The sequence below is a fragment of the Bison bison genome, unplaced genomic scaffold (genome assembly GCF_000754665.1).
Source record: "Bison bison bison isolate TAMUID 2011002044 unplaced genomic scaffold, Bison_UMD1.0 scf7180017864198, whole genome shotgun sequence".
Lineage (NCBI taxonomy): Eukaryota > Metazoa > Chordata > Mammalia > Artiodactyla > Bovidae > Bison > Bison bison.
Window position 1 is genome coordinate 4,813,064 of NW_011494770.1, and position 13,618 is coordinate 4,826,681.

The 13,618-nt window shown below is 34.6% G+C and overlaps 1 protein-coding gene across 4 annotated transcripts in view; it reads left to right on the forward strand.

Annotated features, from left to right (window-relative positions):
* The window catches only part of BCLAF1 (BCL2-associated transcription factor 1), a 31,160-nt gene extending 21,129 nt beyond the window's left edge, over positions 1-10,031 (forward strand). For 2 of the 4 annotated variants that reach the window (XM_010844239.1, XM_010844238.1), the window contains exons 11-13: positions 958-1,104; positions 6,913-7,125; positions 7,287-10,031. In XM_010844239.1, the coding sequence (XP_010842541.1) occupies positions 958-1,104; positions 6,913-7,125; positions 7,287-7,292 (366 nt within the window). In that variant the 3' untranslated portion in view covers positions 7,293-10,031. The remainder of the gene's footprint in view (positions 1-957; positions 1,105-6,912; positions 7,126-7,286) is intronic. The other 2 variants (XM_010844243.1, XM_010844242.1) reach the window with 1 other exon arrangement.
* The last annotated feature ends 3,587 nt before the right edge of the window (positions 10,032-13,618 follow it).

The window sequence follows — 13,618 nt, forward strand, 5'->3', positions numbered from 1 at the left end:
ACTCCTGTAGTCTTTAAAATGGTATTTGATATATCTTTATTAAGAAATGCCATTTGGGAGAGTGAGGAGGAGCTGGAGCTGGGATGATAACCTCCTTTGTATAGAAAGTAAAAAATCCATGTTTTTGCCTGATTTTGAAAATATGCCATTTTGAGATTTAGAAGCATCTGTATAACTTATTAACTTTGGAATCAGTAACTGTACATAGTGCTTAGAGACCCAAGAGTCAAGGAAAGTTAATGATTTAGATCCATTTCTTTAATCACTTTTTTATTAATAAGAACATGTCTTGAAACAAAAAAATCCGTTTGTATTAACTTTTCATTTTTGCCTATTCAAGTTCTTTTTTATATGTGTGTCAGTCATAGAAATTACATGACTTTTTATCCTACCTAGTATATATATTATTATTCCCATGTTTCCGTAAATTTTTATAATTGTAAATTTAATGACTTCATAGTAGTGCATCTTCTTGACTCTTTAATTTCTAGGTTCAGATTTCTAACTTGAGCTAGTATCCAGTTAGTTGTTAGTAGGGTTTATTAGATTATTTGGGAAAGAGAAGAGCTTTGCCCATATGGTGATAGGTGTAGTTAACACTTAGGACTCCTGTGTAATTCAAAGAAATTAGACAAATCTTTTGGCTAGTAAAAGGGAAAAAACCAACTTCTTAAAGTTTAAACTATTTAAAAATTTTAGTTCAGGCCATGAAAGAAAGTGTAGTGTTCTGACAACCTAGGTTGACTGTGCATTTCTTCTTAACCTATTCAGCTTTCAATAGGCAGAATTTTTTCCCTCCTTACTAGTATAAAATGGCCACCTTTTCCATCCTCAGTGGCTGTGAAGTTGAGATTTAGGGAAGAAATTAGGGAATGTTTTTTGTTACTGCAGTAAAATTAGAGTTTGCATGTAACTTAATACCTTTTGATTTCATTACTAAACAACTTTGTTAATCAGTTTCGAATTAGAGGCAGAGGAAGAGCCAGAGGAGTTTTTGCTGGGACAAATACTGGTCCAAACAACTCAAATACTACTTTTCAAAAGAGACCGAAGGAAGAGGAATGGGATCCAGAATATACCCCAAAGAGCAAGAAGTACTTCTTGGTGGGTGTTAGAAATCTCTGTTTATTTGGTTTGCATTAATTTTCAAAGCATACTGGGTGAATACATTTGAGTACAGGCATCCACTACTATGAGAAGTTTTTACTATAATATAGGAAACTTTTAAAATAAATCATTACCCAGATGATTTGAAGTTTTGAACATGTGGGTCCCTTTAGTCCTGTTTATACCTTATTGATATTACCTATGGACTGGTCAGGGTAAAGTAAAAATATACCTGATTTGATAGTCACATTCAGAGAAGAACATTAAACTACTTCATATCTGTCTATAAGACGGTCAAGTTAAGAAGGTAAATCATTAAGATTTCCCTTTCATCACTACAGCTGTTTGTTTAATTGAAAGACAAGGAGAAGAATTCTTCCACAGCACATGTATTTAAGGTTTTCAGGAGGTTGTTAACTTTTATTGGAGTAAAAGGAAGATGAAAAATTACATTATGGAAAAATTGCTAGGTACACATTAGTTTGATGCTTCCTTGTGATGCTCTTCTCTCTGAAGTAGTTTGTAAGGGATGAAGCTAGAGGAGGTGGGTCCTGAAAGATTCTCTAAGTAATGATGGAAATTTTTTGCACTTGGCATGGGAGAAGAGGGTTTATCTTCCATTATAGAAACTTAAGGAAATACCAAAACTATTAACAGAATATTCATTTTTGTCATAGCTTTTCAGGGAAGTCACGTTTTAGAGATTATTTCTGAAGACTAGTTGTTTTGTTGAAGCAAGGAGGAAAATAGTGCTGAGTTTTAGAAAAGTGTCTTTTATTTGACTTTTTATGAGTATATTTGAATAAAGCTGAATGTCCCAGCCATCTGCCATGGTAGACTATATAGCTGTATTCTGAACTAGATATATATTTTGGTTGAAGAATGGGCATTGTAGTTGTTTCAAAAATTAATTTCCATTTGCCTCTTTTTTGGAGTACTTCAATGACCAAGAGTCTGGAAAAGTTAAATTTTTACAGAGTGCATTATGCGTAATGTTTCCACAATCTGTGCTTCTTTGAGGAGAAATTTATGCTTGACTTGACAATTTCTGGAAAGTGAAAGGTGTTTTATTGAGTTACAGAAAGTTTAAAAGATACATTTCATTTTTAATATAGGAATTTATGAATTAATACACTGCTGTTTATGCTATGGATGGAAAGATACATAGGATTTCAATTCTTGGTTTAAGAGACTGGTAAAGGGGAACATTCTAAATACATACTGTGGATGTCCTCCCGAGGAAGAGTGGATTATTGCAAAGGAGATACTGATTAAGAGAGACTTTGTAGAGGAGTTTGGATTGAATCTTAAGCTTAAAAGATGAGCAGGTGTGCTGTAAAAAAGCAGGAGTGAAACATCCTAATATAGAGAACTCCAGTACTCACATGGCTAGATGATTGGTATAAGTTTGGGAAAATTAAGAAGCAGGAGCCAAATTGTGGAAGACAGTAATACTTGAGTAAATTTGGATGTTAAGCAGAGTTTGAAAAACGCGGCTGTGACAAACAGATCTGAGAAATAATTGAGTGTCTAAGGGACTAGTTTTGAAAAATGTTAAAGCCACATTTATGAAGGCTTATTCAGGGACCCTCTAGTTTGGTGTTGGTAGTGAGAAGAAAGGATATTGCAAGCACAGGGAATACAGAGGAAAGCAGCTCATTTGAGGTGAAGGTTAAGTTCTGTTATGGAAGTGCCCAAGACATAATAAGTGGAAATGTGCAGTAGGTAGTTGCTAATGCAGATCTAGAGAGAAAAAAACCTAGGTGCCATCGTACAGTCACAGAACCACAGTAATATCACCCAGTCAGAAGAGAAGAGATTAAAAGGCCAACCTTTCAAAGGTGTGAATGAGGAGCAAGTGCTTGTAAAAATGCCAGACAATAAAACAAATGTAAAAGCACAAAAAGTTAAGGAAATGAGAGGTGAACAAGTTAAATAATTGTTTAACACTTTAAACATTTTGCAAATATTTAATTTGGTGGCTCAGAGGATAAAGAATCTGTCTGCAGTACAGGAGACCCCGGTTTGATCCCTGGGTTGGGAAGATTCCCTGGAGAAGGGAATGACTACCCAATCAGTATTCTTGCCTGAAGAGTCCCATGGACGAAGAAGCCTGGTGGGCTACAGTCCATGGGGTTGCAAAGACACGACTGAGTGACTAACACTTTCACTTTTCTATGATATTCTTTCTAGTATTATAGTTTTTGTCTTAAATTGGGACATAATTATTTTTGATTAGCATATAATTAGGCTTTAGTTACACTAATCAAGATGAGTGTTATTTAACATTCTACATGTTGCTGTTCTGGACTATATTTTAAAATCTTCATTTCTGTATAAGACATACGTGTGCATTTGTCACAGGCTAGTGCTCACTAGAAGTATAATTAATGTCACATTTCTTCTTATATATAACTCAGTTCCCCAAATTAATTATTTTGGTTGTTAATTAATGAGCCATTGGAATGATAGCTTTGGTTTCTCCATGTGTATTTATGGATAGTCTGTAAAGGTATTTTTCAGTGATGAGACTATAAATACAAAAATTTTTTTTAATTCAGAATGAACGAAGTTGAAAGCTATAGATTGCTCTAGGTTTTTTTCAGAATAATTAATAAGCATGGACATTCTGTCCATAGTAATGAAACATTTAATACTTAGTAATAATAATGGATAACATTTACTGAGCATTTTGTTCAGCACCATTCTTAGTGTTTTGAACTGAAAGTGAAAGTCGCTCAGTTTATTTTCATGCTTGTAAAGTCATTTTGAGGTAGGACCATTATTCAGTTTCTATAGATGAAAAACACAGAGGTACAGAGATTGAGCAGCTTGACCAAAGGTACTTAGCCAGAGAGAGTGGGGTTAGGATTTGAACCCGTAAAGGTTCTTAACAGCATGTATCATTTTTCCTCCAGTACTTGGTAACAGTTATTGCATTCTTATCTGAAATTTCCCTTCTCTAAACTTTGAGTTATGCAAAGATAAGATAATGTTTTCAATAATAAATATTTCAGGAAAGATAGTAGTCTTTAGAACCTGAGATTCTCTGGAAGGATTGAGAGTATTTGTAAAGAGTTTGACCAAATAGGAAAGTACTGAAATGGGTAAGTTCCCCATGTTACTGTCATCTGAGGAAGAGAAAATTCCTTGTGGAGACAGAGATTTGGATTGGAGCTTTAGTAAATTAACTCTCTTGAAACTCAATCATTCTGTAGAGAAGAGAAGACAATTCAGAAGATTTTGGTTCTAATATGGCCTCCTTTGTTAACATTTTTTTCAAACTGGAATTTTCCTTTAATAATTTTACTTATTTTTGACTATTCTGTGTCTTCATTGCTGCTCATGCTTTTTCTCTAGTTGTGATGTTCAGACTTTTCATTGCAGTGGCTTCTCTTGTTGCAGACCATGGTTTCTAGGGCCGGTGAGCTCAGTAGATGTGGTTTCTGGGCTCTACTACACAGGCTTACTAGTTGTGATGCACGAGCTTAGTTGGCCATGACACTTGGGATCATCCTGAGTTGGGGATCAAACCTGTGTCTCCTGCATTGGCAGGTGGATTCTTTACCATTGAGCCACCAGGGAAGGCCTCTGTTAACATATTTTTGATTATATATTATAAATATCTCATATCCCCTTTATCTTCTATAAAGTAGTTAATGTTAATTAGTCTACAGTAAGACTGAAATCTTAGATATAAGAATTTGAGGATTAAGACTCAGTATGCTTTAGGGACTTCCCTGGTGGTCCATTGTTAAGACTGTGCCTCCACTGTAGAGGGCATGGGTTCCATCCCTAATCGGGGAACCAGTATTCTGCATGCCACTTGTCCAAAAAAGGAAAAGAACTAGTATGCTTAGCATTAAAGTGTCACTTCGGTAGCTGCTGGGATATCCTTTGAGAAACAAAGGATATGTTGTAATGATGTAGCTGTTTAGTTTCAGATTATTGTATAAGATGATTGTATAGTTAAAAGTAATTGCTAGTCTAACTCTAGTGTCTAGCTTTGTTACTGCTTTTCCTGTTTTAGCTCTTGGCTACCTCATTTAGTAGTCATTTACTGTTACCATGATTTCTGGGAAGCTTACTCTGAGGATGATGAGCATAAGGGGCATTGGAAAAGATTGGCTCTGTGGCTTTGGGCAAGTTACTCAGTTTCTCTGTCCCTCGATTTCTTTATTCCTAAAATGGAGTTAGTATTTTACAGTTGTTGTGAGGATTAGATGAGTTAGTATATAGAAAATGCTGAGACCAGTGCCTCATCCTTAGAAATAAGCACCATGTAAGCATTATTACCACCACCTTTGATTGAGTGCCTGTCTGTCAGGCACTGGGCTGGGCACTTTTTACAAATCATTTGTGTTCCTTTAAGACTATCTTCGTTTTTTTTTTTAAATGAGGAAGTAAAGTTCACTCAGTTTCTGTTAAGATTTAAATCCATACCTCTTGCTTCAAAACCCATTTGCTTCTTCCTACAAATTCATGGAATACTGTGTAAACATCACAAATGAAAAGCATAAACTATAGAGTTGTGATGATAACAAAAAGGAGCTTGAAATTACATCATTGTATGTACGTATTATTTTGAGTGGCAGACTATTTTAAAATAATTTATTTGGGATTTACAGTTAAACTTTGACGTACTGGAATGGTACATTTTTGATAGTTCCTAAGTTCATTCTTTGGTCATCTCACTGGTTTGATAAAGCTAGATTATTAGAAAAGAAATTGGTGAGGGCTCTTTTCACACTGTCTGTTAATTACATGTGTGAACTTTTTAAGTCAGGTAGGAGGGTGAGCTGTATTATGTGAATATGCACAAAGGCACATTCTTTGTTTTGAAAAGGTGCTTAGTTATGTATTATTTTTTAAAAGTTTAGTGACTTTGGGACAGTTGGTCAGTATCAGTACTCCATAAGTTAGGCAGCTATGTTTGTATTATACCTGTTGTCTCATAAAGGGGCATCATTCCCATTTTTTGTAGGTACAAACTTAAAAAGTTTGTTTGAGATGGGCAGCAGTTACATTACAGAAGAACTTCTCATTTTTTGTTTTGTTCTTTGGGATGTAATACTCATCTACTTGTACACAAAGCCAAGTACTTTTCACTTTTTCAGATTGTTTTGGTTAATGGGATAATTTGTAATTTGGGGAACAATCTATTTGGATGCAGTTAATAAAAAAGTTGGGATATAATAGCTGCAGAATTTTAGGTTAGTGAACAAGAAATAAGTTGCGGTATTACCCTAGGGATCATGCCATCCTGATTTGGCTTGTGCCCTTGCCAAGAAGATTAATATGTAATACACATTAATTTAGGTTTATCTCAGTAGGATTTTTAAAAGTCTGTATCTGTATGTAAAAGATACTTCTTACCACCTATTTTATTTACTAAATGTTATTGATAATGTTGTAATGACATTTTTATACTTTGTTACGTATTTGTGACGGGTAATTTTTTTGGGAAAATATCAGTTACATTATCTCATTTATGCATAGTAGATTGAAATAATGGAAAGCAGAACAATAAAAATTTTGATAATTGGCAGTAATTTAGCAGTTGAGATTCTTCAGTAAACTGTCTGGGCAGCTCTCAAATGCTTGGGTTACTAAGCATGTAATTATTTACTTTCATGATGCAGCATGTTTTTGTTGAAAAGTTCAGTTTTATTGGTTTTGTGTATTTTAGAACAGTACCCACCTCATATACCCAATTTTCAGAAGATTTATACAATAACACTATTGGGGATGTAATTATATTCCTTACAAGAAAGACATTTCTTTCTTTGTTTAACCTTTCTGTAGCATGATGACAGAGATGATGGTGTGGATTATTGGGCCAAAAGAGGAAGAGGTCGTGGTACTTTCCAACGTGGCAGAGGGCGCTTTAACTTCAAAAAGTCAGGTAGCAGTCCAAAGTGGACTCATGACAAATACCAAGGGGACGGGATTGTTGAAGATGAAGAAGAGACCATGGAAAATAATGAAGAAAAGAAGGACAGACGCAAAGAAGAAAAGGTAGAAATTTTCAACTTGTTAGTGGTTCTGATATGTTCTTTTGTGTGAGTTTCTTGGGCCAGTTAGTTATTTGATTTTTAGATACAGTGATTATTTTGAATTATTTCACTCTTCATATCTTTGCTAATCTTTATTTTCTTTCTCTCTTTTTTTTTTTTTAGGAATAGGAAATCTGAAGTAAGATTGCAACAGAGAACAGAACTTGCACCCACCATTTTTTTTTACATGATTTTTGTTTTCAAATAAGAATGTAAGCATTTTACTTAAAATTTTACTGTTTGCAAGTAGTCTAGAGAAATTTTGTTTTGAATCTTCAAATATCTTGAAAAATAGTAGACTGTATGTTGAAAATTGTACTGAAATAAAGTAGAAAATTGTTACGTACCATATTTGTAACTATCAACTTTTAAAAAAATATATACTTTTACTGTTTTTGTTACATGCATTGTAATTCTGCTTTGTCTATAAGATATGGTCAAGTACAGCTCTGTGAAAGTTCTGATTCTCTCCCCTCCCTGTTTGTGTTAATGTTTATTCTGAAGTAAACGTTAGCTCTACATACAGATCCCTGAAGAGGAATTGTCTATAGAGACCACACTAATTATTTTAACTGTATACATCTGTTTAACATTCTCCTTAATTCAAACACACTACATTGTAGGGTGACTAATTTTTGAAGTATACCATGGAAAAAGTTGTTATTTTGGTAAACTAAGCTAATTTAACATCTCATCAAATGTTTAAGATGGTAAAAGAAGCTTTGCCAATAGCTCAAAAGTACTAGCTGTTAAAAGTTAAATTGAAAAGTATGAAAGCAAGCAGTGGGCTATAAAAAACATTTTTAGGAGCCTTTACCATTTGCATTCAAAATTCAGTGTTCTCTGTTTTCTTTGAAAGTTTGAGTCATGGTCTTAGATATCAGTTCTTTGAGAGAGGAATCTGGTTTGTAATAATACAAACAAAACCCCCATTCCTACGGAACGTCTTACTTAAAAAAGAAAAACAGAACAAAGCCTGTAATTCTGATATTGGTATGGTTATTCTGCAGAATAACTTGATAATGTTAAAAAGATGTGTACCTGACGTCATATCTCACATACTTATTTGAGCTTTTAGACAGCTGAATCACTAGTTCATAGTTAACTATAAGGAATAATAGGCAAACAGAATATACTGCTCATTAGTAGTATTTTAAGAAACTTGTTTTCCAAATGTCACCAATAAAAAGATTTGACAGGAAGTTTGTCACAGCATTGATCTACCTTGTTTTTTTTTCCCACTATTTCTGTTTCAGTTTGTAAAATGGGTTTTTCTTTTTCTTTCCAAGGGTTCTGTTCTTCAGGAAGATAATCTTTCAAATGTGAATTGCCTTTAATTTATGTTTATGATGATATCTCTTAGAAGGAATGAATATCGGAAATAGTAAAATTTCAGTGCTAAGTCTGCTCTGTGAGCATAATATAAAAGTAGTCAAATTCATTTTGTTAATTCAGCAACTGAATTAGTTGTATTTGTTTGCATTAAAAGATAATGATTATTGTGTTAGTGTAAACAAGCATTTTAAGTGTATGGCTCGTTCATGCTCACTGATGATTTAGGATGCTTCTGGCACCTTGATTGCAGTCAGAGGCATTTACCTAACAGCTATATGAGGGGAAAAATAGAAAAACAAAACTCAACAAATGTGATGTTCATGGCCCTAAGATCCTTAAGCATTGCATGATTTCTCTTTGTTTTTCCGAAATTGAGCAGAAAGGAAACACTGTAAAAACAAATATATGTTGCATTAATCAGGACATAACTAATATTCTTCTAGTCAGCATAGCACGTAATTACCTGCTAAAGCAACATGGATCTGATCTCCAACACAGGAAAATTTTCACCTCCATTTTATTTTATACAAATAAATTTAGCTTTTAACAATTATTATTTGGTTAGATACTGAATCTCTGTACATGACTGTAAATGCGGAGTTTTGCTTTTCCACATAAGAGAAGTGGAAAGGGGAATTTACTGAAAAATTATTTAATAGGGAGTAGGAATAAAGCTACCTAAGGCCTATCAGCAGGTTACAAGTTCAAGTGCATTGCTTTAACCCACATGTACTCATATTTGGTTACTTGTATTAAAATTGAGGGGAAGAGTATCCTATTAGAAAATAGTGGGAAGGGGGATTGTGAAAACACTTCAATAGAATGCCATTGTGGCTGGTATCTTTGTTTTAGAGCCAAGCATATAAAGAAGCCTGTCTTTAAACCACAATTCAACTCTACACTTCATGACATGTTATAAAAGCTGAATGGTTGCTCTTGGTAAGAATATTTGTTTACAAGTGCCAGAAAATAGTAGCTGTTTGATAACCTGCATTAATAGATTTCCTTTTGCCTACATAAGGAAAATAAAAATAACCAAAGGATATTTCTAGAAAGGATTAAGAAAGCTGTTTAAGAAGGCCATGACTCAGTCCTTAGCTGTGTACACTTTTCAACATCTTAGAAATTTTAATATAAAAAGCATAATTTGTTTTTCCTATTGCAGCCTACTTTTGGGAAGTACTATTTTTCCCTTTTGTCACAGTTAAAATCAAGTGTTGGGAATTCAATTACAATTTGAGTAAAAATATACCCAATAAGAATGAATGTAGATGGCTAAACGATTCTTACTCAGTGTGATGTATAATGCAACAGGGACCCTTGTAAATTGTCATATGCCAATAAAATGTCATAAGTGGTAATAGCTGTTGTTTGTTTACCTGATTTTGAGACTATGTCTGTGTCTGTGCTGTACAGCTAATGTTAGTGGTTTATGTCTAATTTTAGGATACCAGCTCATCTGTTAGTAGAGTTACTAGTATGATGGGGCTTTTGGGGAGATGAGTAAATATTCTATAAAACTGTTCAAATTCACATCTATTTTTTTCTTTTTTCCTCTGAAAACATGGGAAATGTTACAGTGGTGATTGTAAGCCATTTGTTAACACAGCAATTCCAGATTCTAGTCTAGCCTTCCAGTTCATGTGTTCATATAAGAGCTGTCAGCTATAAATTATGATGGAGACAGCAGCATTACTTCTGTTTCTAAAAATGTGGTAGTTATCAACTAAAAAGTATCTTTTTGGGTTTTTTTTGTAACTTAGTCTTTTTTCACTTTGAGTTAGAACTGGTAATTCTTAACTTCACTTAACCCTTTTGTAAGTTACTTGAAATATAAAGTGACCATTCTGTAACTTTAAACAAGAATTTTCACAGAAATTTGTGTGCTAAGGTAACGTTTTGATTAATAACAAATGTTACTCCTTTCTCTGTATGTTTAACTACACTGGATAATTTTAACATGTATCAGCTACCTACGTAAAAGTATGCCATCTTATTTATTAAGGACTTATTTTCATAAGATAGTTGCTTTTTTTCGTTTTTGACCGCAGCATGAGGGAATCTTAGTTCCCTGACCAGGGATTGAACCTGTGCTCCCTGCGGTGGGGGAGAGGAGCCCTAACCACTGGACGGCCAGGAAATTCCTCTCTTTGACTTTTCAGCTGGAATCTCTGGGATATACTTTGTTCCGTGTGGAATGATATTCCTTTCACATTCAGAACAAGAAGTACAGAGACCTGTCTGAATTTGTAATTTGCTTAAATAGGGAAGGAACGTGGAGAAATTAACTTCACCCTTGGATTGTATTTGATTGGTTTCAATCTATATAAGTAGTAGATTGTGATTGATCTTTGACAAAATTCTAGAATATTATCTGTTACATAACATCTTGGATTCTCAAAATATGGTTGAAATCATTATTTATAAATGTGAGTGTCAAGGGTTTAATTGTTCAGTTTATTGAGGTGGATGTTAAAAATTTGAAGTTTATGTTAATGAAGTTTAAAGTGAAAATTTTATTTTAGAATCCAGGAATATATAGAAATAACTGTATTCCATTGTTTGACTTGAGAGCTTTAGTAGAGATTGTGTAAATTTATGAACTGGATCAAGTTTCAGAATCATTCAGTAAGTTGTACATCGTGTGCTAGTTCTCTTTATTGTTGTGTTACCTCCTCACATGTTAGTTTTTTCAAAAATGGATCCCAGTGGTTAAAAAGAACAGGCGTTAGGGTAGCACTTTCCTGTGGCTACTAGGAGAAAAATTTCTAAATAATGTGTCTTAATTATAATGATCTGTATGTAAGATATTTTTCTCAAGGACGTTTTAGGTGTTTGACAGCAGTGAACTGATTTGCAGTGCTTTTAAAGTGCAGAAAAGATGATTCTTGAAAGTAGAAAACGATAAGTGGTTTTAATACTATTCTCCTAAGAATTGGAATCAGATTTTTCTTAGTAATCTCTTAGGGTTGCCCAGCTTCTTGATTGAATAATATCGAGCCCCAAAAGTAGATGATATATTTTTAAAATATGTAACCAACAAAAACCTTCTGTATAGCATAGGGAAGAACTGTGCTCAATATTCTGTAATGGCTTAAATGGGAAAAGATTTGTAAAAGATACATGTATAACTGAGCCACTTGGCTGTATACCTGAAACTAACACAACATTGTAAATCAACTGTAGTCCGGTATAAAAAACCCTTCCCACAAATGCCACCCCAATAAAATAAATTGGGACAAGCAAAAAAATGATAGTAAGTACACCAAACACTTAGGTGAAGAAAGGATGTGCATTCACAGTATGAAGTCTGTATTTGACAATGATAACTTCTTGGTACTGTCATAGTAATTGCAAATTCCATGGCTTGTGAAAAGCCACGTAAAATTACCACTTTCACCCTCCAGAATGGTGGTTTACTTGCAGTCTTACTTAGTCCTTGATTGTGGGAGGTCATAATTTTTCTGGCTTATTTGTACTAGAAAAGGAAACTTTTTTGGCTGTGCCACACAGCTTGCAGAGTCTTAGTTCCCTAAGCAGGGATTGAGCCTGGGCCCTGACAATGAAAGCGTCAAATCCTAACCACTGGACACTCGGGGAATTCCCTAGAAACTTAATTTCTAGGGTACTTCTGAGACTGCTATGAGGGAAATGTTAAATGCACTTGGGAATTTTTTTGAAAGCAGTTGAATATCACCACCAAATAACAATACTTGAAATACATAATTTAGAGACTTCTTTAGTGGTCCAGTGGTTAAGAATCCGTCTTGCAATGCAGGACACAGATTTGATAGCCAGTTGGGGAACCAAGATTCCACATGCCACAGAGCAACTGAGCCCACGTGCCTAAACTGCTGAATCTAGGGCCCACAACTAGAGTGTCCCCTCACCACAGTGAAAGATCTTGTATGATGCAACTAATACCTGAGGCAACCAAACATAATATTTCACTGGTTGATGTCAGTATACAGTGATTTTATGTTTACATTTGGTGATGATACTCAACTTTAAAAGTCAACGTGTGGCTCTTTTCACCCCTGTGATAACTGGTAAAGATGCTCATAACATTTACCTCAGTTACTGTAGCAGTCTTCTAATTTGGAAATCTTGACCTTTAAATTTCACCTTTTAATTGCCATCAGTGAAATGTTTTTCAATTGAAAAAATTTTTTAAATTTCTTTGATTTCTTGTTGCCTAAATCTTAGGATGAACTACAGGAATTTGCTCTGAGGTGTGGGTTTTTTTTTTTTTTTTTTAATCCTTTGCCTTATCCTACTCCTTGTTCATTTACCTATCTTAAAATCTTGCATCTTAGCAAAAAGTCAAAAAATTGCTCTTGTCCTCATTCTTTCAGGCTGGCAAGTCATTCTGCTTATGTGTCATGCTTTGCTAGAATAAATGTTTAGCAATTAGCATTATGTGTTGTGTAGGACATACATACTGTGGACAGGCCATTACCTACTTGGTAGAATGTTAACATTGTACCCTGCCACGTTATTTAAGGTAATTAAAATAATTGGAGTTCTCTTAATCACCTAAAATTGAGGTTTGTGTCAGAAGACTAATGGGGTTTCTAACTGGGCTGTCACAAGATTAAGTACCTAGCTTTCTAGCCTTTGTTCAAACCAGCCCTCAACCTCCATTTATTCACTGGGAAAGTATTCTTAACATTGGGTTTAAAGTTGAATCAAAATTCCTTGCTCTTGAGAAGATAGTACCTAGTGTGATGATTAACAATAATGTATTATTAATGATTCTGAAAAAATAGATAATAAAACCAAAGGTGATAAGCTTATCCCATTAACCTGCAAATAGTGGGATAGGGACACATCACCAACCTGCCTGGTACTGATACCTGTGTGAGTAAAAGTAAGAGTTGGGTAGCATCTGACAGGCTGGAAAAGGAGATTCTCAAATGAGCCTACTAAAACTGGGGCCTTGTCCTCTCCAGTAGTGAGCACAAGGTACCCACAGTAAGTATGGAAAGACTGGAGCACTTGACCTCAGTGAACTCTTCAAGTAGACCTGTCAAGACAAGACTCCCTTTTAAGGACAGGACCCCACAGTGAGGAAAGGACTGAAAGGATGAGCAGAGTAGAGACAGGAGATGAAAAGGGCC